We start from the raw sequence: 24,163 nt of genomic DNA, 5'->3' as shown, positions 1-24,163 counted from the left end.
CGGAAGAAGGTTAATGCTTTTAGACAAAACAAATAAAACTACAGGGTTTGACCCGATTTACTTTAATTTGTTGTCTGAACGGAAAAATCAACATGCACCGATTGATAAATTTGAGTAATAGTACAAATTATCTTTTAAGATTTGTTGATAAATTTGTGTAATAACACAAATTATCTTTTAAGAATTTGCGTTATAGTAATGGACCATTTCCTCGCCAATGTCCGTTTTACCTTTAAACTTCTAGGTAAGAACCAAATATGCAATGTATGACCAACCTAAGTAAAAGCCATCTGGCAGTGATAGCAGAAAAATTGTTGGCCAGCAGCGAAATTACTGCAAACATGCAGCGGAGTTATACGCCATACTTGTTTCTCGGAAGTAATCTGATTGCAGATATATGCATCACCAACAAGAAAAGCAAGAAACATGGTACGAAGAAAGCAGAAAAAGGTGTTGTCAAGGGTGAGAAATAAATACGTATTTAGCTCTTATACACTACACTCCCAAAGCTAAAATTTCAGCCATAAAGCTCTCTGTTCTGTTCAAATTCTTTTTGAAATGGCAATAACGTTGAAGTTGATTGAGTCTGGATTTTTCTCGATCATCTTTTGGATAACTTTAGCTGAATCCTGTAATAAAAGAGTAAGGCAATACGTCAACACGATATTTCTAAAGACATGGTCAATGTACGTTAAAGTAACGTGAGCCTCGCACTAATGCAACCATAGTAGCTACATGATGGGCAGATGAAAGGGACCAGACATGATGGAAAATGAAAAGAACCTATTTGTTCGTTTACCAGATTCATTGCGAAATCAGCCTCCTCTACCTTTAGTAGAAGGAATAAACTAAAAGTAGCAAATGGACCCATCTTTCAAATGAAGGTTGTCTCAAAGCAGTGCAGTGCGTCTGTGAATGAGTTGATTCTCATTCGCTATGTAGTTTCTCTCTTGAACTGTCCCACATCCTTGAATAGATTCTTCTTTTTTTTCTTCCTTACAGAGTGTAAAACTCGTGACATAATCCTATAAATCTAATAAGCTGCACCAACACTATCTAAGCGGATCAACCTAGCTCAATTAGGAGTTAAGAAATGCTATGAAATCTTCCGCGGCCAATTACCTGCACCCAATTGTTTCAAGGTGCCATTCTGCCTGCTTATTTGTTGTTCTCACACAAGGACTATAAATCATTGGTTTGCTCATAATATACAATTATGCAAGGTTCCCTTTACGCGTCAGAAATGTTTGTGTCAAAATATTAAAGGATGTTCGGTTAGAAAGAAATATATCTCCTTCCAAGTCTTGAGACATTGGCAAGAATGGAAATCTTACAGTCTGCTTGAATACATGTTCCGATCCATCTTGATAGGGCAAAGGGCTTTAGTTCAAAAATTCAACTACATGGAAGGCCTCCAAGATGGATATATTTTAGGACATTTAACTTGGCAACTTACATCACTACACTCCCAAAGGAATATAACAAAAGCATATATCAATCAGTCAACTAAATCTTAATCTCAAGTTAGTTTGGATTAGCTATATGAATTAATCCTCCATATCTACTTGCTTTAGGTCCATCTGATTATAATTCTATAATTTCTGATAATAGGCAGTTAGAAACAACCCAAAACTACATGTTCTGAAAATACCACACTAATCTCTACAGCCATACAAAATAAAAGGACTTCTGAAAAACACTAAATTCAATGTACGAGTAACAACAACTAAAGCTTAATTCCAATTAATTGATGAATTTTTTGCTTCTATTCTATTCTCTTCTAAGCTAAATCTACATTCATTTTGAACGATTGTAGATCTTCTAAGATAACTTTACTCAGTTTGATTTTAGATCTATCTACTTTCCATTTTATCACTTTCAAACTATCATATTGTCACGCCTAAATACCAGTACATATAGAGTTCTAGCTTTCGAAGAAAATAGGGCATTTCCATTTTTCTTTGTGACAGTTCTCTGGCTCAACTTGCTTACATATAGAGTAACATGAATCCTCTACATTCATTCACTCCATTTGCACCCATCTCATTCCACTACATATCTACGAGGACATATTCAACAAATTCAATATTGTCGCGAATCATCATAATTGACAAGCTATGTTGCTCGGACTCTCCGAAAATATCGATGGGTGCGTGTCGGATCCTCTAAATATAGTGTATTTTGAAGGATCCGACACAGGTGCGGCAGCTGTTTTGGAGAGTCCGAGCAACATAGTTGACAAGTCCCTCTTTTCACCAGATTCCACAAACAGTATACTGCTTAATTTTGAACAGGTAGAGTGCCACTTAATTTTCAATTTTTCCATCACAATTAATTTTGTAAGATTCAAAATGTTCCATACATCTTTTAGGCAAATTAAGGGGAATTAGGTTTGGATATGAAACACGGAAATTAGACCAGATTTCCCCAACAATTTGGACTAAATTATCATCAGGCGGTGAACTTAAAAAGAAAGCAATCACGAAGTCTGTCATGTGATGCTTATGAAAATACATTTTCCTTCTCCTCAAAGCAGAGCAGGGACGTATTTACTTACCTTCAATAAGTTGTTTGGAGAGGATGCACCATGTGAAATAGGTGCCGACCTCCTTCCATCAAGCTCGTAGAGTTGTCCTGCAATATGACAAGCTTGTGTAACTTTCGACTCTTCAGCCATCAGGAGCTGGGTCAAGCAAAGCTGAGTGGTCTAGACAACAATCACTATTATTGAAGTTGTGGACAAAGACATAGTCTTCATTTTTATGACAAGTAGAACCAGAAACAAATAATGATGCAATATGTTTGATCTCCCATAACGTTAAATTGCTCCTAGTGCTCCCTAATTTGTTATTGTTAAACAGAGTAAAGAAGAGGTTTCCCGTGAGTATCAATGAACGGCAGAATGTTATCTAAAGGAGGTAATTGGCCTAGCAGAAATGTTGAAATCATTATTTTAGCACAAATACAAGCTTCTACTACATTTTTACAAGAAAATTACAGCTAGTGAAATGTAAAGTGATGGAGATCCCAGACCCTCTAGGTGCTACTGTGCTTCATATCAAAGGAACACCTTAAACACATCGTGCAGACAGCTACAAATGGAGGACTTACAGGTGACTCCCAACGATACTTAAAAAAGAAAATGTAAATGAAAACTTTCTACACCAAAGCCATATTAATATAGACTAGCAGTCTAGCAGAAAGTTTGTAATGCCCAAGCGCTTAGTTTACACTCCCAATGACAAATGACTCCCTTTTTAACTAAAAAAGCAGAAAGCAAAATTCTATGAATCACACAAACAAACAAACATACATATATATATATACATATATACACACACACACACACACACACAAACGGGGTGGAGAAGGAAATACCATCAGCACACGTGAAGCAGATGAAATGAGTGTTCACATCCTCTGACGCCTGCATAAAGAGCTCACAAGATTGATGCACATAACACATGAAAAACACCGCAAAGAAATATAGACATGCATTATGTCATATACATAAGATTTTAAACCGACAAAAAGACTTATCACTTCCAATAGACTCATCTATACAAATCCTTTATATCTATTGTGTTTACAGGATTTACGATATGATTACTGTTACACTAGTAATAAACCTACCACCACCCTAATCCTTTAATCGAACTTCCTACCTCTATGCGAGCTCACATAGGTGGAGTTAGGATGAGAACTGTTTATTTGAGATATACAAGAAACACCTATTTTTCAATTCTGACCTCAGTTTCACCAGCAGTAGCTGCCACTGAATGAGCAACTTCCATTTCTCTATCGTTTTCAAGGAACAAAGCACGCTGCAAATTTATACTCGAATGTATTAGCATTGGATGAAGAGATGGATGTGACTGGTCAGTAACTGCAATGAAGCCATAACTGATACCTGCATTGGATCCATGCTAGCAGTTGATTTAAAGAACCTATCCAAGAATGACTCCTCGGCTAAATAACAAAAAATAAGCATGTCAAAAATAGGGAAAAAGAAACAGAAAAACAAGGACAGCAAAAGGGAAGAGAAAAAAGATATCGGTAAACATGAAGAAAAAATTAAGTATATCTTTATAAGTTGACAAGAATGTCAATAATGAAGGAGCTTTGTGTAATTATCATAGTTCAGAGAATTTCATCTAACCACTAAAAACCTCAAAGATCTTTCCCCAGTCAGGCCTTTCACAAACTATGTTAATAGTTTGACTTAAAAGCCTTCCCCTTAACACTATAATCAACTATGGCATGACGAATCAAGCTCCTAAGAAACAGTACTATACAACTTGTGCATCTATCCAGTTATGGTACTACCAGAAAATCATAAGGATCCCGCCTCTAAGATCACTTATTTAATGCAAAGAGTAGAAACCTACATGACAAGAACCAGTTCATGAAATATATAAAACATCAAATGGCTTACTAAGTTTTATCTGAGAGGTGATATTCCCAATAGCGTGAAGAAGGCCAATTGTTCCACATGCATTTCCCACTGTTTGTTTCATGAAGTAAACTGTACTACTGGGATCCTGCACCTGCCAGCAACGTCTCAAGAATAGTTATGGAATTATGAAGCCAAATAAATGACATAAAAGTAAAATACGCTCAAACTGCTACAGTGCAACTCGGTCTAATAAGTAGAGGAGAAACAGATTATCAAGTATCTCGGGACAATTAGAGGGGGAAAATGGATGCTGTAGTGAGGATTGATTTATGTGAGTGGTGTAAATACAAACTAAAGATCCTGTTTTCACCAAGCATCACCTTGCAGTGTCTATCAAAACCCATTTAGCAAACAACCTGTCTAACGGACTGCCTAGACACAGTGGTATGGTTTACGAGAGCAGCCAATCAAGATAAACCACAGTTCAAAGAACTAGAGAATGTTCTACAGAGCACGAAAACAACCAAAAAGGAACAAAGGAAATAATCAGATCCAAGACAGAGAAAGGACTTTGGCAACTGATAAGGGACCCCAAACTCAAAAGAGGGCCAACAAATACAACAACATACCCAGTATAATCCCACATAGTGGTGTAACTCAAAAGAGGACCCCCAAAAAAAAAAGAAAAAAAAAAGAGGACCAAAAAAAGAAAAAAGAAAAAAGGGGGGAGGAAATTCCTAGGATGAATATATACAAAGTTTCACATCAAAAACTGCATTAAAGTAAAAGCAGGGAAAATGACATTTTTAACAATTGACCAACACCGGCTAGTAGCGCACTCAGAAACAAGAGAGTTCATGGCATAATTTGACTAACCGAATCAAGTTTTATCTTACTCCATGGAAACAATTTGATGTGCATCAAGTGTACAATGCATGAAGGAACTTATGAGCTAAAGTTCCTGTTAACATTCATCCATAAGAAGAATAAAAGCTAAAACAGAAGCATTGAACTAAAAGACACGCTGTAATTTATAAAGTAATGGTCACTAAAATCACCTTTGTTTTGCTGTTTTCTTGTATTCTCTCTTCTTCACTCTGTACAATGCGACATTAATTAGCTGACCAGGATCATGACATTTATACCAGTTAACATCAAACTGAACTACAAATCTTGCACAGAAAAACGTTAGATTGACAATAACACCAAACCTGTGGTGTGAGAGGATAGAGAAATAAAACAGCAAACACGGGCTTCGGCACCATCTCCAGAAGTTCTTCATCTAACCCATAAACATCACAACACTCTGCCTCGTCCGGTGGAACACCAAGACCCCACAGAAACTGCTCAATGAAAAAGCAAGAAAAAGTAGAAACTTCATTAATGTCATTATAAGGTTTTCCCCCTTCTCATTTGTATAATTTTTTGTTAAATGCTTCTCAGCCTGGGTTAAGAAATACCATCTCGTTGTTGCTTCACATACTGAAGCCAAACTATAAAAAATCTACTTCATCAGCTAAAGGGCACTCACCACTTCATGACATAATAGGAAATATACTTGGTTGATCAAATTAGCAGATACAAATCAGATTTTGAGGTTTACTGCATTTTTACTTCTAATTACACCATTAATCTCCCAGATCCCATTTTACATGACAGTATTACTACTTTGACTACAATTTTTAGTATGTTGTTTAACTGTCTGTTAACTACTCAAAAAATATGAATTTGCAATTTTTACTATTAAAAAGTTAAGGAATGTCCGATTTATGATTAAGAAAAATTGGGTACATCATGATTTTGGTACGGAGGGTGTATTAGGTTCATTCCAGTCAAGATTGTAAATATTATTTAAAATCGAAGAAATAAGCGAAAGGAGTGAAACAAAGGGGTACCTGATTCATGACATCAGGGTTAGCTTCAAGAGGAAGCCATCTCTTAGAGCAAGCACTATCACTATCCGCCATGGATTTCGTTTCCTCTCTGTTTTTGCAACAAAAACCTGTATTGTATTCTACTACGACCGCTTTGTGCCCTTTATATATAGTTTTGGGAAAGGCTTTATGGTGGGGATTTTATCATTTTCTTATGTCGACCCCTTTTTCTTTTCTGTTTTTTTAATTTTTATATTTTATACTAGTATATGATTTGAGTATACTAATATATTATATTTATTAAAAATTAAAAATATATGTCATATAGTTCTTTACATATATTAATGGTATATAAAATGTAATATTGGAAAATTAATAGTCTACACGGAACTGTGAGATTATTTTGAATTTTAAGGATTATGTGTTAGTTGGTATAATTTCTATTTTCAAGTTCTATAATGAGATATTTTAGGCATATCAAAAGTTGTATCTAATTTAATTAAAAAGTTAAAAATTTATAATAAATTGTATATAAAGTAATTTTGTAAAAGTGATTGTATTTCTTATAAGAGAAATTGACACCGTATAATAATGCTTAAACTATAATTGGCATTTTATTGGCCTTAAATTTAGTTTGGCAGTAGTAGCCCAAAACAATGGGCATTAATAGGCTTGTATACGGTGAAATCTGGGAGACCGATTTCTCCTCAATTGAATACCTCGAAGGGTGACCCCGGAAGCCCAAGATCTCGACCCAGTCACTTCCCTCAAGATCGAGCGGTACCCCGCCAAGGATAATGTCGGCCAAACCCCCAGCGAATGCAAGGATCCCTCGAGGAGTGCATCGGGGGTCGATCAGGTCTATTCAAGCGGCTCGACATCAGCCCACGCACGCATCACAGAGCTAGCCGGTTGTCCCATCCTATTTCTTGTATCACGCAACATATCTTATACTAAGATTAGACTCCTCTCTTTTTCTATAAAAGAGGAGTCGCTAATACCTTGTAAGGGCAGAGCTCCAACCATTCTACTAAAAGTGCAATAATATCTTCTCTCTCTTTCTCCTCTCTAACTCGCTTGCCCTCACTGGCTCGAAGTTATTTAGCTTTGTTGTCTTCTTGCATGTTCTTTGTTTACCACTTAATACTCGCTCGAAGTTACCTTAATATTCATCGCTTTCTTACTTGTTCTTCGACATATACCTTAATAGTGGCCATAAAGAGCCTTGTTTAATTATATCTTCAACTGTTATCCCACCCCCGACTATTCCCGATAGCTCGAGCTCGAGCTCGACCCTGACGTCGACCCCGAGGTCCCTCACTGACCAAAACTATGTTCGGGCAACAGGCCCTCCGATTCGATTATTACTTCGTTTTAGCTCGTATTTAGTCTTTAAACTCCATATTATTAGCATCAACTGCTCTAACAACTAGCTCGGGAATAGATCACATATTTTTAGAATTCCATTTACAAATTTTATTGTTACCATTTTCACGGTAAACAGTTTGGCGCCCACTGTGGGGCTAAAAATAATAGTGATTATTTTCTTGCTAGTTTCGTTACATAAACGCACATTATCTTTCACACTTTTTCTTGTCCAAGATCCTTTGATTTCAAGTCAAAATGTCCGGCTCGGTAAACGGAGTCGAGAACGACAACCTCGAGAATCACGGGGAAAATGGTAGGGTTGTCCCGGTCACTGGAGCACCACTACAGAATCCAGATAACGCGCCCGGACCGATTCTAGCGGACGCAGACTCACAGAACGCACAGCAAGTCGACGAAACTTCTCACACCAACAGGAGCATACGGCACAACGACCAACATGAAGCTCAAAAAACCCCGGCCCGAGAAGAATAGGAAGTTAGTCTTCATGTTATTTTTGAAATGTTGCAGGCACAGCAACTGGCCATTGCCCAGTTGCAAAGCCATCCGAGAACTCCCAGCGTAGTGGCACCAGAGATAGCTCCCCCCACCGAGCAAGTACCCGAAAGATCAAGCAATAATGGGTCAGTGGCTGACCCCGCCATAGTGAAAATACTCAAGGACCTCACCAAAAGGATCGAGTCAGGTGAGAAGATGATTGCAACCAACGATAAAAAGGTCGAGACCTACAACTCTAGGGTGGATCAAATCCCGGGAGCACCCCCGGTCCTAAAAGGTTTGGATTCGAATAAGTTCATACAGAGGTTGTTCCCAGAGGAAGCGGCCCCAAAGCCCATTCCTAAAAAGTTCAGAATGTCGGAACTCCCTAAGTACAACGGTACCACCGACCCCAACGAACACGTTACTACCTATACCTGTGCAGTAAAAGGTAATGATATAAAGAATGACGAGATCGAGTTCGTATTGCTAAAAAAAATTCGGAGAAACACTTTCGAAGGGGGCCATGATGTGGTATCACAACTTGGCTCCCAACTCCATAGATTCATTCGCCATGTTGGCAGACTCCTTCATAAAGGCACATGCTGGAGCCATCAAGGTAGCTGACGTTTTCAAAATTAAGCAGAGAGAGAACGAGTTGCTGCGAGAATTTGTGTCCCGCTTCCAGATGGAACGAATGGAGTTGCCACCAGTCTTTGACAACTGGGCAGTACAAGCCTTCACCCAAGGCCTGAACGAACGAAGCTCGGTGGCCTCGAAACAGCTAAAGCAGAACCTGATCGAATATTCGGTTGTAACCTGGTCGGACGTCCACAACCGGTACCAGTCAAAGATCAGGGCTGAGGACGACCAACTGGGAGCCCCTTCAGGCTCAGTATACCCAAATAGATTCCTGGTAAAAGAATCGAAACCAAACAAAGAAAGGTACCAATCGTACCTCGAAGACAGAAGGAATGCCCCAAGGCGCAACCTACCTTGCAAAGATCGGAGGAAAGATCGAGGACAGGACCCTCGAGGGCTCGTCAACAGAACCAGGTTCGATTGAAACATAGCGCCAAAAAACACGCCCCACTTATTGGAATACAAATTTTGCGTCGATGTTTCAGATATCGTGTTCGCTATTAGCAAGATCAGAGATGCTAAGTGGCCTAAGCCAATACAGTCATACCCTTTGCAGAGAAATTACAACTTAGTATGCGAGTTCCATAACACGTACGGCTATAGGACCGAGGATTGCCATCAACTACGAGAGGAAGTGGCTCGACTGCTCAACAAAGGGCACCTTCGGGAATTCCTCAGCGAACGGGCTAAAAATCAATTCCGAGAGAGGGAGGCAACCAAGAAAAATGAGGCAAACGAGCCACAACACATCATCCACATGATCATGGGCGGCGGCGATGCCCCGCAGGAACCCGTAATGAGAATAACAAAAATATCCATCACCAGAGAAAAACGGACTTGGGGGTATATCCCTGAAGACGCCCTCACGTTCAGCGAAGAGGACACCGAGACCCTATCTCAACCCCACAACGACGCCCTGGTAATCTCCTTTATTGTAAATTCTTTTCAGATAAAACGTGTACTCGTGGATCCTGGTAGCTTGGCCAATATCATTAGGTCGAGGGTGATAGAACAACTCGGGCTGCTCGAACAAATCGTGCCTGCCACTCAGGTCCTCAATGGATTCAACATGGCGAGCAAAACGACGAAAGGAGAAATCGTTCTTCTAGTTACCGTGGTCGGCACAACCCAAGACACCAAATTCCATGTCATCGAAGGAGATATGAGGTATAACGCCTTATTTGGACGGCCTTGGATACACTGCATGAGGGTAGTACTATCCACCCTCCACCAAGTGATAAAATTCCCGACAAAGGACGGGATCAAAACCGTTTACGGGGAGCAACACTCGGCAAGGGAAATGTTCGCCATACACGACGTAATACCAATGCTCATGCCTCCACCCCCGAATGAAACAACGAGCAAACCATGTCTCGCCCCCAGTCGAACATGACAAAACAGAGTAAAGATCCACGCCGCATTTCCTCCCCCGGGCCGTTATAATAGACCGATCCTGAGGCATCGCCAACATACCTCGTTTCAAAGTACAACCATTTTTTTAATATTATTTCAAAGTCGGAATTAACCTTCATGTAGGCACCCGATCAAAGCTGCTGGGATGAAAGTGCTATTGCAAGACCTCGAGGCCCCAAAGGCGCACCCGTTGCACTCTTTTCTTTCGACCGAGTGTTTATCCCAGAAGAAGGGATTTTACCGGCAAGGTTTTTAACGAGGCAATGTTTGCAAGCCGTTTAAGGGGGAACTCCACAAAAAATATTCAAAACTATCCCTGCGCCAACTTTTGAATAGGCGAGGGGCATTCCCCCCGGAAAACTGCCCGCTCGAAGGAGTTTTGAAAAACACCAAATGAGGTTTCCCATAGGAAAACGATGTATCGGACCAGACGACTGATATAGTCAGGCCCCGTCGGCAAAAACATGTACTATTGTATCGAGCAATCAAAAAATACCTTTTGTCAAAAAAGAAAAGGGGAAGGGAAATCCTTCTCAGAATAGGGTAACAAATCCATTTGCTAGAAACGCCCCGAAGAACTCGGGAAAGGGTGCCAGTAGTTCAAACGCCCCAACAGCCTCCGGATCGAGGCCCTAAAATAACAAAATTTTTTAGGTAGGACAAACCTCCAAGCGATCGGCTTTGACCCGATATAGGTCAACTCAACACAACAAATTATATTACGACGGTGGATCAAAGGATGTCTTCCAATGCCCCATTCTCCAAACAGGGAAATCGCAGTATGTTCCTGGCAGGGACCCCTTCGCCAAATGCATCCAGAAGTGCTGGAGACTTAGCATCAGCAATTCATCACTCGTACGAAGCCAGGGTCGGAACTCCGGGCTCATAAATCCCCTACAAGGCAACTCCGAGCTCACGAAAAGCGGTCTTCACGCTTAAACAAATTCGATGACTCGAAGATTGTCGATCATCGCCAATCGCCTTGCGCTGGAAAACCCGAAACTGTAAGACCCTAGCGGGCAGATTCGGCATAACCAGATCTATTCTACAAAAACTGTAATACCTCAACAGGCATGACAAACTATAAGACCTCAATAGACATGAAAATCTCGAAGTTTAGGCTATACGTCACATTTGTAAGAATCCTGAAAGGACATACCCTCGGTGTAGATGCCTAAACTGTCACTCAGGATAAAAAATGGCAACGGCCAAATACATATGACTACGGTCAAAACGGTTGATACAACCATACTAACGCGACTCGAGGATGCCCGGCCGTCGCTAAACAAAAATCGCAAGTCACTACTTCGAATGTACTTTGGAAAGAACCAGATAAAACAAGCTTCCCTCAACAGGCAAAAAATGAGCTTCGACCATGTCAGCTCCAAATCACAAGGCTTTGACCTACTCACGAGCTATAAACCTTCTAAGGTGCTCGAAACATTATCGACAACGACTTGAAATCGAGGTTCTTCCAGAACCAACGACGAGTCAGGCAAAAATCTTTCAAAAGACCTTAACGAGCGGAAAACAAAGCCTACAAAAAGCCCATGGGCAAAAACGGCATAAGAGCCATTGTCGCCAGCTAAACAAGCCTTCGGGCCACATATTAAAAGGTCTCCACGACCAAACAGCGTAAGAGCCATTATCGCCAGCAAAAATTTGACAACTTGAGGATTAAAATGAGCTCAAATCGTAACCCGATTCGGAGACCGGATCCAAAATAGTTAACTATGCAGCCTCCGGTCCACATACTAAAAGGCGTCAACGTCCAAAATAGCATAATAGCCATTATCGCCAACTAAAAAATTAACAACTTAAGGGTCAATTAAAGCTCGAATCACAATGCGACTCGGAGACTGGACCCAAAATAATTAAACTGCAACATGCCTAAGGGCACGGCATAAATGCCACTGTCAATCAGCTGAATGAGCCTCTGGGCCATACACCTATAAGGTCACTTCGACCCGAAGCACAAAAGGACATCTTCATCTGCCCATGCAGCCATGAAAGAACTTGAGGGTCAATTGAAGCTTGAATCGCAACGCGACTCGAAGACTGGACCCGATATGGCTAAACTACAATATGCCTAAGGGCATGGCATAAATGCCACTATCGCCATCTGCCCATGCAAGCAGGAAAGAACTTGAGGGTCAATTGAAGCTCGAATCGCAATGCGATTCGGAGACTGGACTCGAAATGGCTAAACTACAATATGCCTAAGGGCACGGCATAAATGCCACTATCGCCAGCCGAGTGAGCCTCTGGGCCACCCACCAGTAAGGTCAATTCGACCCGAAGCACAAAAGGCCATCGTCTACCGCCCACGCTAGGGCTGCTTATCGGGCGGATTGGGCGGTTATTTACTCTTAATGGTTTGGCTTATCGGTTATCAGCTTTTAAATGTATTAATACGCTAGCCACCCGATAAGATATCGGGCGGATTGGTATCGATTTAGATTTTATCGGGTGGTTATCGGGCAGTTTATCGGCCTAATTCAAACAAAATAAAATAAAATTTAATATACTGGAGGAAGAAGGGTTTGTTAGTTTTGTGCTAAAAGAAAATTATTGATATTTTTGGCAGCACTCGGTATATAACAGTGATTTCAATTTATGCTCAAGCAGGTTTTTATATATCTTGTTGAGCTCACAAAAGACATCACGGGAGCAAAGGTTGAGAACAACAAATTCTGTGTTTCTATACACTATCGTAACGTAGATAAGAAGGTATGGATTGTTAATTTGGTTTAAAATCCAAGTGAAAGATTATGTTACTCTTCTTTATCTGTCAGAAGGTTCTATCCCTTCTTGTTTTGTGCTTGCGTAAATTATAACATAGTTGGTCAATTATTGGAGAATCTGTTGATGAACTGGTAAAACACTAGCCACGTCTGTGATCGACACATGGCCGAAAGGTACCCATCTGAGCCTGCTTCTGCATTGCACTTTGCATGGCAGCAGGAAAGTTACTGTCTTGTTATATTTAACTCCTCTAACTGTCTGCTCTATAACCTTCTTCAGGTTTTAGAAGTTAGGCATGTGCTTAATTGGGACAAGGGGAAAGCTGTTGAGTTCTTACTTGAATCATTGGTTGAGTGGTCTTTGACTGCTTTATGGAACTGTCCTGAAGGTTTTAAGATGTGTTATCAGTTGAATCCCATTCATCGCAAGTGAAAAATAAAACTAACATAATATGCATTTTCTTTTGTTTTGAGGTAAATTATTCACTTTGATAGAGTACTAGAGGAAGAAGGGTTTTTGATTATTTAATATATGTATGGATAAATATATAAAAATAAATTATATATATATATATATATATATATATATATATATATATATATATATATATATATATATATATATATATATATATTCTTAACGGGTTAACGGATTATCCGTTAAGAAAATTGAATAATCCGCCCCCAAACCGATAAGCCGTTAATAAAAAAAATTCAATCCGTTCCCCATCCGTTAAACCGTTAACCCGATACCAATAAGCCATTAAGCTTCGGGTTCGGTTCGGTTTTGAACACCCCTAGCCCATGCAGGTGAGAGAAAACTTAAGGGTCAAACTAAAGCTCAAATTGCAATACGACTCGGAGACTGGACCCGAAATAGTCGAAACAACAAGACGCCCGAGGGACAGAAATGAAGGCCACCATTGTCCGCCCATGTAGGCAGGAAAGAACTTAAAGTCCAATTAAAACTCAAATCGCAACACGACTCGTAGACTGGATCCAAAATAGCTGAAATAGCGAAATACCCAAGGGCAAAAAGTGAAGACAATCACCATCTGCCCGCACGAGCACAAAAGATCTAAGGGCAGGAAAGCTCAAATAAAGGCCTGATTCAGAGACCGAGCCTAAAACAGCCGGGCAACACATAGAGGCCCCAACACCTGCTCGGATAAAGGATCGCACTTGAAAGCCCCCGGGCCTGCCTAACCTACTCCGAACCCGCAAGGATCCCACCAAAACACGGAAGCCAGCCCGCCGAATCGAAGGCTATACGGGAAGAGATAGAAAAAAGGTAAAAATTCAAAATTTCTCTCATTTTATATACATGCGAAAGATCGCTTTCCGCCTACAAACATGCTCTACATAATGCAAAATACAAAGTGGCGAAATCTACACTCCACCCCTAAAGGGTTGCGCCTATCGGCCCCAGCCTCCCTCTTTGTGGCATCAGCAATGAGCAAACCGGGCATCACGCCCGACCACCTTCACTCAAACGAATCCTGCTAAAAAGGCGGAACCCCTAGTATGGGTCTCCTCAAAGTGCCTGCCCCGAGGATCCACGGCGAGCACTTCCCTCGAAGACTCATCCCAACCTGACTCAATCGTTGGCAACAAGTCGCCACTCCTTCATTATCCTCAGACTAGCTTAGTACTATACCAATCCGGGCACCGGTTGTTCTTAATCCAAACTTTTGGGGGATCAAGTTACAGCTTCACAATCACGTCCACTCAGATCGAAGCTCAAAGCCTGCATTTGATACTTCAGGTATTCCTAGCTCGAACGACTTTGCTCCTAATATCGAAAAGGCAAAATGCCTACCATAAGAAGACTTATGCCTCACCAAAAGATTTCTGTAATACGGGCTCCGATATTTCATGAACCGCCAGTGCACCGACTCGATCCCTCTTTCCCTTCACCAAGAAGCCCAAAGGGCCTACCCTCGTCCATGGCCCTCCAAAGTATATCCCCTTGATGGATCAACTCAAAGCATGGGTCTGTTGGAGTCTTAAAAAGGGAAAACCCTATAAGAAAGAGAAGACGTGAAATATGGGGGAAATGCTGAAACTTACCGCAAGGTGAAGCCGACAAACTTACTCGACGATCAAGCACCTTCCTGATGGCCCAACCCTTGATGGCCCAAAGAAACCGCTACTCCAGAACTAAGGACTCCAGGAACACCAGGCTCGGATGATGCACCCTCCTCAGGAACGCAGGCATATCTCTCCCTGATAAAAGCTCCTTCATGATTATGAAGCACATATCTTATCTATCACCATGCTCGGCCTTTGCCGTGCACCAAATAAGAAACTGCTAAGGGAGTGATCTACCGTCATCACAAAATTAGCAAATCCCAAGGACCCCCAAGAAGTGGAAGGAGCCTCACGATTGCATACGAAAAGGGCTGGAATGAGTTGACACCAATCAAAGGCACCTACCATCAGCACTGCCTCCAGTCTCGAGGTAATGCTCAACCCCAAAGACCTCTACCATAGCAAGACAGTGCCCCAGCAGAAAAACAATGCCTTCACCAAATTGGCAATCAGTCTCAAGAGGCCTCCGCCAAAGAAGGCTAGTTTACGAAGAAATGGGCGTCCCTAACAAGCGCCCATGCAAAACAGATTCCGGGCAATGAATAAGACGACCCGAAACACGGCTAGGCCTCCATTCGGAGATCGCTTCCAGGAAGTCACTGGTGTCCCGTGACCGCGAGTCCTCTGGAAAGCCTCTTCTCAAGGACCATTATGAGGCCCAAAGATGTCATCCGCATTTTCACATAGGAAAAGGGTCCCGATGGACCAAGGTTATTGGCTTAATTTGGGTCCGATTTGAGGAATCACAAAAGATCCCACGTGAAGCCATTTTATTGATCAAAGGCCGAGGAAAATACTCAAAGCCAAGATCACAGGCGGCGAAATAGGATCGTTCACTCAAAGCTGCCAAAAATATAAAGAGATACAACAAGTGTTGAAGGAAGAAATCAAGAAGATGTCTTTGTATTATACAAGTGTTCGTTTACAACGACCCTCGAGGGGTACTTACATATGGTTACATTACATATGATTACAAAAGCCCACAGAGGGCCCTTACAAAAAAGTGAAGAAGTGATACGCATACAAAAGGAGCCTAAGGATCTAGCCTATTCATGTTGCGTCTCCATCATCATCCTCTCAAGCTTATGACCTCAAAGATAAAATCTTCCAAATTCGATCCCCTCGGGGACCACCTCCCAATCCTCCCGAAATAGCATCTTCAAAAGGAAGGCAGGAGAGAAGTGCAAAAGGACGAAGGCGAAGCCGGAAGAACACGAGAAGTGGCTGGGTGAAAATTTTGGCTAGGCCTGGAAGACAATAGCCGACTGAGATTGCCGATACACCTCCCTGGAATCCAAACGGGGTGAAACACGCCGAGCCGAGGGAGGAGGGTGAGCAGCGGTGTATAATCCGAGCCCCCTCTTGAGCAGAGGTACATAATCCAAAGTACCCCCGGGGCCGGAGGAAATCGATCCCCTACTTCATCACCCCGGGCCAATGATAGCAGTAGCAACAACAACAACAACAACAACAATAGCATCACATCGGTACAACTCCGCCCGATCGAAAGAGGACTGAGGGTTGGGCCACGGTACACACGGCGCAAACCCTTAAGGCCACGGTCTCAAACATGACAAGATGGTAGAAATTCAAGATAGTAGGAAAGGAAGAAAAGATGGATATCAAAGGAAATTTGGATAAAAGTTCAACCACGAAAAGCCCCATTTATAGGGAGAGCAAAGTAACTGACGGTGCTATTACCGCCCTCGGAAAACGTAACAGTAGGCGCAATTAATGCGTTAATAGAAGCTGAACCGATATCAACAGAAGATCGAAGAATCGCGATATTTCGGGTAATCCTGGAGAAACGGGAAGGCAAAATGCCTCGACACCTGTAAAAGGGGGGCTGCACCGTCAACACGATATCATTATGGGGGATTGAGAAATGTAGTGTCACTTCCCTCTAAGAAACACGGAAACTATCTGTATACGGTGAAATCTGGTAGACCGATTTCTCCTCGATTGAATACCTCAAAGGGTGACCCCGGAAGCCCAGGATCTCGAGCTAGTCACTTCCCTCAAGATCGAGCGGTACCCCGCCAAGGATAATGTCGGCCAAACCCCCAGCGAATGCAGGGATCCCTCGAGGAATGCATCCGGGGTCGATCAGGTCTATTCAAGCGGCTCGACATCAACCCAAGCACGCATCACAGAGCTAGCCGATTGTCCCATCCTATTTCTTGTATCACACAACATATCTTGTACTAAGATTAGACTCCCCTCTTTTTCTATAAAAGGGGAGTCGCTAATACCTTGTAAGGGAAGAGCTCCAACCATTCTACTAAAAGTGCAATAATATCTTCTCTCTCTATCTCCTCTCTAACTCGCTTGCCCTCACTGGCTCGAAGTTATTTAGCTTTGCTATCTTCTTGCATGTTCTTTGTTTACCATTTAATACTGGCTCGAAGTTACCTTAATATCCATCGCTTTCTTATTTGTTCTTCAACATATGCCTTAATAGTGGCCATAAAGAGCCTTGTTTAATTATATCTTCAACTGTTATCCCACCCGCGACTATCCCCGATAGTCGAGCTCGACCCTGACGTCGACCCCGAGGTCCCTTACCAACCAGACCTATGTTTGGGCAGCAGGCCCTCTGGTTCGATTATTACTTTGTTTTAGCTCGTATTTAGTCTTTAAACTCCATATTATTAGCATCAACTGCTCTAACAACTAGCTTGGGAATAGATCACATATTTTTAGAATCACATTTACAAATTTAATTGTTGTTACCATTTTTACGGTAAACAAGCCTATTCCCAACATCCACGATTTTATAACCCCTCGAATATAGGGAGGATTTTTAAGATTCTGTCTACCCTTCACGCTTGCACGATATATCCCTTCAGAATCGTAACTACCAGTTGACCCAAATAAAAACAAATGCATAAACTATATTTTCTTCACAAATAAAAAAGGATGCGAAGTTTTTTTAACAATCATGGCAGTTGAATATCAATTTTCAGAATTCAGATTCAATAATTAGTGCTTTCTTCAAGAACAAATTTCTGTATTTTTAGTTCAAAGAAATCAATAGAAGAAGGTGTAGGCATATAAATTTTATTAAAATTAAATCCATAAAATAATTTGGACTATATTTTAAATTCAAGATAAATTGGTCCAAATAAATATTATGGGCTAATATAATTGAATTAATTATATAAGTCCAATATATCTATAATTAAATAAATAAGTCTTAATCCATTGGGCTAAAGTGATGAGCCCACTTCATTAAGCCCAAGATGTCATCTTCCTAGAGGCTCAGTTTGGTGCCATGTGCCATAAGACGTTGCACGCCAAGTCAAGCGGAAGAGACAATAGGATCATGTCACGTGTCAAAATGACAAGGCATGCGAAGTCACATTAAAAGGCTAATGAAATCGCGCCACGTGTGCAAGTGACATATTCTAGACAATCAAATGCGGCCTTGTCACACTTTGATTTGATTGGTTGGAAAGAGTTTGTTCTTATCATAACTCTTCCCTCCCACAACTATAAATAGGGGTCTTCATAACCCAAAAAAGACACCAGAAGTTACAACAAGAAGCAAGAGAGAGCTCGTGGATCAAACGCCGCAAGTTTCTCTACAAGTTTCAAGCTTCAAGCAATCAAGTTCAAGTTCAAGAAATCAAGTTCAAGCTCAAGAACGAAGAACAAATCATGATTCAAGGAGTACGAATTCAAATCAAAGTTCGTGCCAGTTGAATCCAAGATCATCGTTCGTAGAAACAAATATAGATTCAAGATCAAGCTCAAAGGCCCTTGAATTCATTTACTATTGGAAAGAAGAATCAGAGAATCCATAGAGATTGTACATCCATATTATTTGAAATAAAATACTATGATTGTTGCAATATTGTCGGTCCTGATTTTATTTTCTCGACGCAAATTTATTGTCTACAAATTCAGGCACGCCCAATGGGACAATCTCTACTTCTCATCTCAACTTTTCAATCACCAAAGTTCAAGAATATTGAAATGGCTTCAAAGAAAATCATCTCTAGTTCAATTTCCACTAAGGTTGCTAATTCCAAGTTCTATGCTGATATGGAAAACATCCTCGATGTTACCTTTGGAAGCTTTGGACTAGTTATGAGGAGCAAAGTAAGCTCATTAGGTCAACAAGCACCTAAAGTGTCGTGCGTATCAACCCCTGTTTTCGGATCTTCATCCTCAAAAAGAGCAAGATCTTCCACAAACGCACCTGAAGGAGGAAGCGATGTTGCTGAAAAGATCAAGAAAACTCTTGCTCTGCTTGACCTCTCCGGGTCCAAGCAGTTTACTGTGAAGGAAGATGATGATGCTTTAAGTGATGGATCCTCCTCACTTATACCATATAGAGTTAGCCAATCAAGGATCAATCTGTGTGAAAATCCATGCTACTCTTCATCGTCCACGATAATCATGCAAGCCATAGTGACAAATACTTCATCTGTAGAGGAGCAATTGGCAAACTTGACGGAAGCAATCACTAGCTTGACCAAGTGCATGCAAAATCAAGATGCTAGAATCAACAATCTAATAGGTAGGGCAGGAATCTTGATGGAAGAAGTATCTACCCACGCACTTGGCAAGCTCCTAGAAGTTCTAGAGAGTGATTCTTCCCCAAGACAAGTAGCATCCGCTAAGGCTATCCCTGTCTCATCTGAAGGGATGATTCCAATCGACCAACCGAAGGAGTTCATTGAATGAACCATTAAAAACAAGTATGAAGTTGCTACCAAGTCCTCCCTTACATATGCAAAGCCTTACACTATCCTCCCTTACATATGCAAAGCCTTACACTGCAAGGGTTGATATGTTGAAGATGTCTGCTGGTTATCAGCCTCTAAAATTTCAACAGTTTGATGGTAAAGGTAATCCAAATCAACATGTGGCGCACTTTGTTGAGATGTGCAATAATGTTGGGACTTATGGAGATTACCTCGTCAAACAGTTTGTCCACTTACTAAAAGGAAATGATTTTGACTGGTACACTAACCTCGAGGGTGGATCTATTGATAGCTGGGATCAACTAGAGCAAGAGTTCCTCAATTGCTTTTATAGCACGAGATGTACTGTGAGTATGATAGAACTTACCAATACCCATCAACGAAAGGGTCACCAGTTATCAACTTTATTAATCATTAGGGGAATGCAAGCCTCAACTGCAAAGAGAGGCTTAGTGAAGCTTCTGACATAGAGATGCACATCCGAGGCATGCATTTGGGACTCGCTACATCTTATAAGGTATCAAGCCTAGCACATTTGAAGAACTTGTGACTCATGCCCACGACATGGAGTTAAGCATTGCCTCCGCTGAAAACGAAAGGTTGCCATCTATGAGCCTCACACATGGAATGACAAGCAAAAAGTCAGGAAATGGAGCAAGTTTGTACCGAGGTCTGAAATCAAAGAAGCTATGAATGTCAACATATCACCTATGAAGTTCACAATGAAGGTGAGCAAGAAGCAGAGTACAAAATCCACTTCTTTTCAAGATAAATCAAGTGGGAAGTTGACTCTAAAATAAATGCAAGAGAATGAGTACCCATTTCTGGATTCTAATGTGCAACAATTTTTGAAGAAGTCATCGAGTTAAATCTCATTGAGCTTCCGGAGATGAAGCGTCCAAATGAAGCTGGTAAAACGAATGACCCAAATTACTGCAAATACCATCGACTTGTGATCCACCCTCTAGAGAAGTGGTTTGTCTTCAAGGACAAAGTTATGGACTTGGATCGTGAAAAGAAGATCGTGCTTGAAGATGAGAAAACAAGCACAAACCAAGTCTCTATCACCATTGGCTCATTCAATCTGGATGAATTATGTAGTTTTAAAGAAAGTAAAGATGAAGAATTGCTGGAGAACAACAAAGTTGAAGTAGATCAACCTAATAATGATGAAGGTTGGACGTTGGTGACTCGTTGTAGGCGCCACAGAAAGAGCCCACAAAAAGAATCGATAGAACAACCAACAAGGAAGGTGATGGTAAAAAGACAAATGAAACAGAATCTAGTTAGGCATTTGAAGGAAGCAAAAGTGGAGGTACACCACCCTCAAAATCCATGACATCCAGTGACTTTGGAGGATTTCTTACCATGTTGGTTCCACATGAAGATTTCCCATGATGGTATTGAGGCCTCTTGTTGCAATGCTGATAAATAGGAAGAAAAGAGTGATGAACTACCCTTGGCACCAACTTCAGAAAAACTCATCGAGTCTATTCCTCAAGAAGTTAACACGTGCGAGGAAAAAGTTACATTCACAAATGACAATCTTCTACTAGGTGACACTCTTCATAACTGCCCGTTGTACCTGGCTGGCTATATGCGTAATGAAAGGGTAAATCGAATTTTGGTTGATGGAGGATCCTTAGTGAACATCTTGCCAATTTGCACTATGAAAGAACCTGGTAATACCATGAACGAACTCTCGAAAAGTCATGCGATGATCCAAGAATTCAACCAAGGGGGGCAAAGAGCCACAAGTCCGATCAGGTTGGGAATCACCATTGAAGATATGCAATCAAGTGCATGGCTACATGTAATCGATGCAAAGACTTGATACAACGTATTGCTAGGAAGGCCTTGGATACATGAGAATAAAGTGGTTCCATCTACCTACCATCAACATTTGAAATACTACGAGGGAAGAGTCGAGAAGAAGATAGTTATTGATGACGAGCCATTCACCGAGGTTGAATCACATTTCGCTGATGCAAAGTTCTACCTAAAGAACCGCATTGTGAAGAAGCTAAAATCCAATGATGTCATGAGTGGCAAGAATGACGAGTCCACGATTGAGAAGGCTGCGGTGGTTGCCGACAAAACCAAAGATGTTACTGAGGAAGTGCACCGTAGCTCAAATAAATCTTATAAAGGGAACATTGTGTCTCATGGCAAGAAAGTAACTCATGCGCTTCTCTATGTCCCTAAAAAGAAGAAAGATGAGGGAGAATCGGCCAAACTCCAAACCAATATGCTAAGGGATTTAACTCTTCCGATCAAATAAATTGAGGCAGTAAAGTTGCCCTCAACGATACTTGTAGGGTTTGTGGCCCAAAATCCTTCACTAACTGTGGCACTCCCTATGAAGGGTATAGATGAAGGCTTTGATCCTAATGCTTACAGGCTATTTGAAAAAGTTGGATACAATCCAAATGAGCCATCAAAATTAGGGAAGCTCCCATCAGAAGCTTCTACAAGGCAACTACGTGAAGGTTTGGGGTCCAAGCAACCATCACCAGTTCGCATCTCCATAAGAAGGGCAAGCGATAATTATATCACTATAACGACCCGACTGGTCGTTTTGAGCTTTTGCACTTCGCTCCCAGTTCTCGGGCATGACTAGTCCTGTGTGGTGTATTTGACTTGTGTAAATCGTCGGTTTTGGTTTTTCGGGTAATCGGAATGAATTTGGAAGAACAGTTCTCAGTTTGAAGCTTAAAATTTGAAAGGTTTGACCAAGTTTTGACTTGTTAGTATATAATCTCGAATTGGAATTCTTATGATTTGGTTAGCTCCGTGAGGTAATTTGGTACTTAGGAGCGTGGTCGGAATGTGTTTTGAAGGTCCGGAATAGAGTTAGGCTTGAATTGGCGAAATTGGAATTTTGGCATTTTTCGGTTGATAGGTGAGATTTTGATATAGGGGTCGGAATGGAATTCCGGAAGTTGGAGTAGGTCTGTTGTGTCATTTGTGACATGTGTACAAAATTTCAGGTCATTCGGGCGAGGTTTGGTAGACGTTTTAATCGAAAGCCGAATTTGGAAGTTCTTGAAATTCTTAGGCTTGAATCCGATGTGATTTTGGTGTTTTGATGTTGTTTTGAGCGTTCTGAAGGTTATAATAAGTTTTAATGACGTTATGGGATATGTTGGCATGTTTGGTTGAGGTCCCGAGGTCCTCGGGTGGGTTTTTGGTGCTTAAACGGATCAAATTTTTGTTTTGAAAGTTGCATATTTCTTCAGATCAGTGTTGTAGAGTTTTGCTCTTCACGTTCGCGAAGAGATGTTGAGTGAGACAGGCCAGCTGCCCTTCGTATTCGCGATGTTGGTCTCGTGTTCGCGAAGGTTGATTCTGATTGAGCATTGCGTTCGCGACTGAGTTAATGCGTTCGCGTAGGCTAAGCTGAGTAAGGCATCGCGTTCGCGAGGGTGTGTTCGCATTCGCAAGGGTGTGTTCGCATTCGCGTAAGAGAAAATTTGAGTTGTGAATTATTTTTGCTTCGCGAATGCGAGGCTTTGACCGAATTCGTGAAGAAGGAATTTTTGGCCTGGGCAGAATGTTTAAATAGCCATTGTCCGCGATTTTGGGTCTAACTTTCACCATTTTTGAGCGATTTTGGAGCTTTTTAAGAAGAATTGAAGAGGGAGTCAAAGGGAAACACTTGGATGTAAGATTTTTGAACTCAATACTTGATCCTATGTTGATTCTTACTTTTTTAAACATGAAATATGTGGAAATTAAAGCCTAAAATTGGGGAATTAGGGCTTGAATTTGGGGAGTGTATGTTGGGAATTTGAGGTCTAATTTTGATGTTCTTGGTATGTATAGACACGTGGGAGGATGAGGATTCTAATGATGTGATTTTTATCAAATTCCAAGACGTGATCCCGAGGGGCCGAGTTTGGCCAATTTGGGGATTTTTGAGTTAATTTAGTTATTTTCGCTTAGGCTTTATTTTTTTAGTATGTATTAATGATGTGGAACTAATTTTTGTTAGATTTGGAGCAATTGGAGACTGATTCGAGAGGCAAAGGCACCGCAGGCTAGAGTTTGGATCGGATAAAGATAAGTAATGATTGAAAATGTTTGTCCTAAGGGTATGAAACCCCGGATTTCACATTGTTGTGCTATATTGAGGTGACGCACACACTAGATGACGAGCGTGGGGTCGTGCACTGTTAGGGATTGAGACTTAGTCCATCCCGAATGACTGTTTTACTGCGTAGTTGATTGAAAACTGTTTGATATCATTGTGTTTTGGAATTTATTACCATGTTTTGGGCTGAATGCCATACTTGGGCCTCGTGCCAACTATTTTGGACCCTTAGGGGATTTTACTGTTATTCCTCACTATTTTGACTTTATACTTGTACTCAGTCATGCTATAATCTACTGTTTTCATAACTCAGTCATTTTTACTCCGTTTTTTGA

The 24,163-nt window shown here is 41.1% G+C and overlaps 1 protein-coding gene across 2 annotated transcripts; it reads right to left on the bottom strand.

The window, feature by feature from the left end:
* Nucleotides 1-368: 368 nt before the first annotated feature.
* LOC107786199 (ubiquitin carboxyl-terminal hydrolase 3) lies at nt 369-6,451 on the bottom strand. 2 transcript variants are annotated; one of them, XM_016607647.2, is made up of 9 exons: nt 6,292-6,451; nt 5,608-5,739; nt 5,455-5,493; nt 4,436-4,547; nt 3,911-3,969; nt 3,750-3,824; nt 3,379-3,427; nt 2,558-2,634; nt 369-629 (listed from the first exon to the last, which is right to left on the bottom strand). In XM_016607647.2, exons 1-9 carry the CDS (start codon nt 6,361-6,363, stop codon nt 543-545), a joined length of 702 nt encoding a protein of 233 aa, XP_016463133.1. In that variant the 5' UTR covers nt 6,364-6,451; the 3' UTR covers nt 369-542. The 2 variants fall into 2 exon arrangements, with proteins under 2 accessions (XP_016463133.1, XP_016463134.1); XM_016607648.2 differs by having other exon boundaries at nt 4,436-4,541.
* Between the last annotated feature and the right edge of the window lie 17,712 nt (nt 6,452-24,163).

Source organism: Nicotiana tabacum, chromosome 8 (genome assembly GCF_000715075.1).
Source record: "Nicotiana tabacum cultivar K326 chromosome 8, ASM71507v2, whole genome shotgun sequence".
In the NCBI taxonomy this organism is placed as follows: Eukaryota; Viridiplantae; Streptophyta; class Magnoliopsida; order Solanales; family Solanaceae; genus Nicotiana; species Nicotiana tabacum.
Note: the sequence above shows the minus strand (reverse complement) of the source record. Positions and strands in the feature narration are given on the sequence as shown.

Bases quoted from the DNA above. Each gene is read 5' to 3' on its own strand.
- LOC107786199 (XM_016607647.2), bottom strand. From the start codon at position 6,363: ATGGCGGATAGTGATAGTGCTTGCTCTAAGAGATGGCTTCCTCTTGAA. The intron at 4,548-5,454 runs GTGATTTTAGTG...CGTTGCTGGCAG, and splicing joins AAGAAAACAGCAAAACAAAG to GTGCAGGATCCCAGTAGTAC. The intron at 2,635-3,378 runs GTATTTCCTTCT...GTCATATTGCAG, and splicing joins CTGCTTCACGTGTGCTGATG to GACAACTCTACGAGCTTGAT.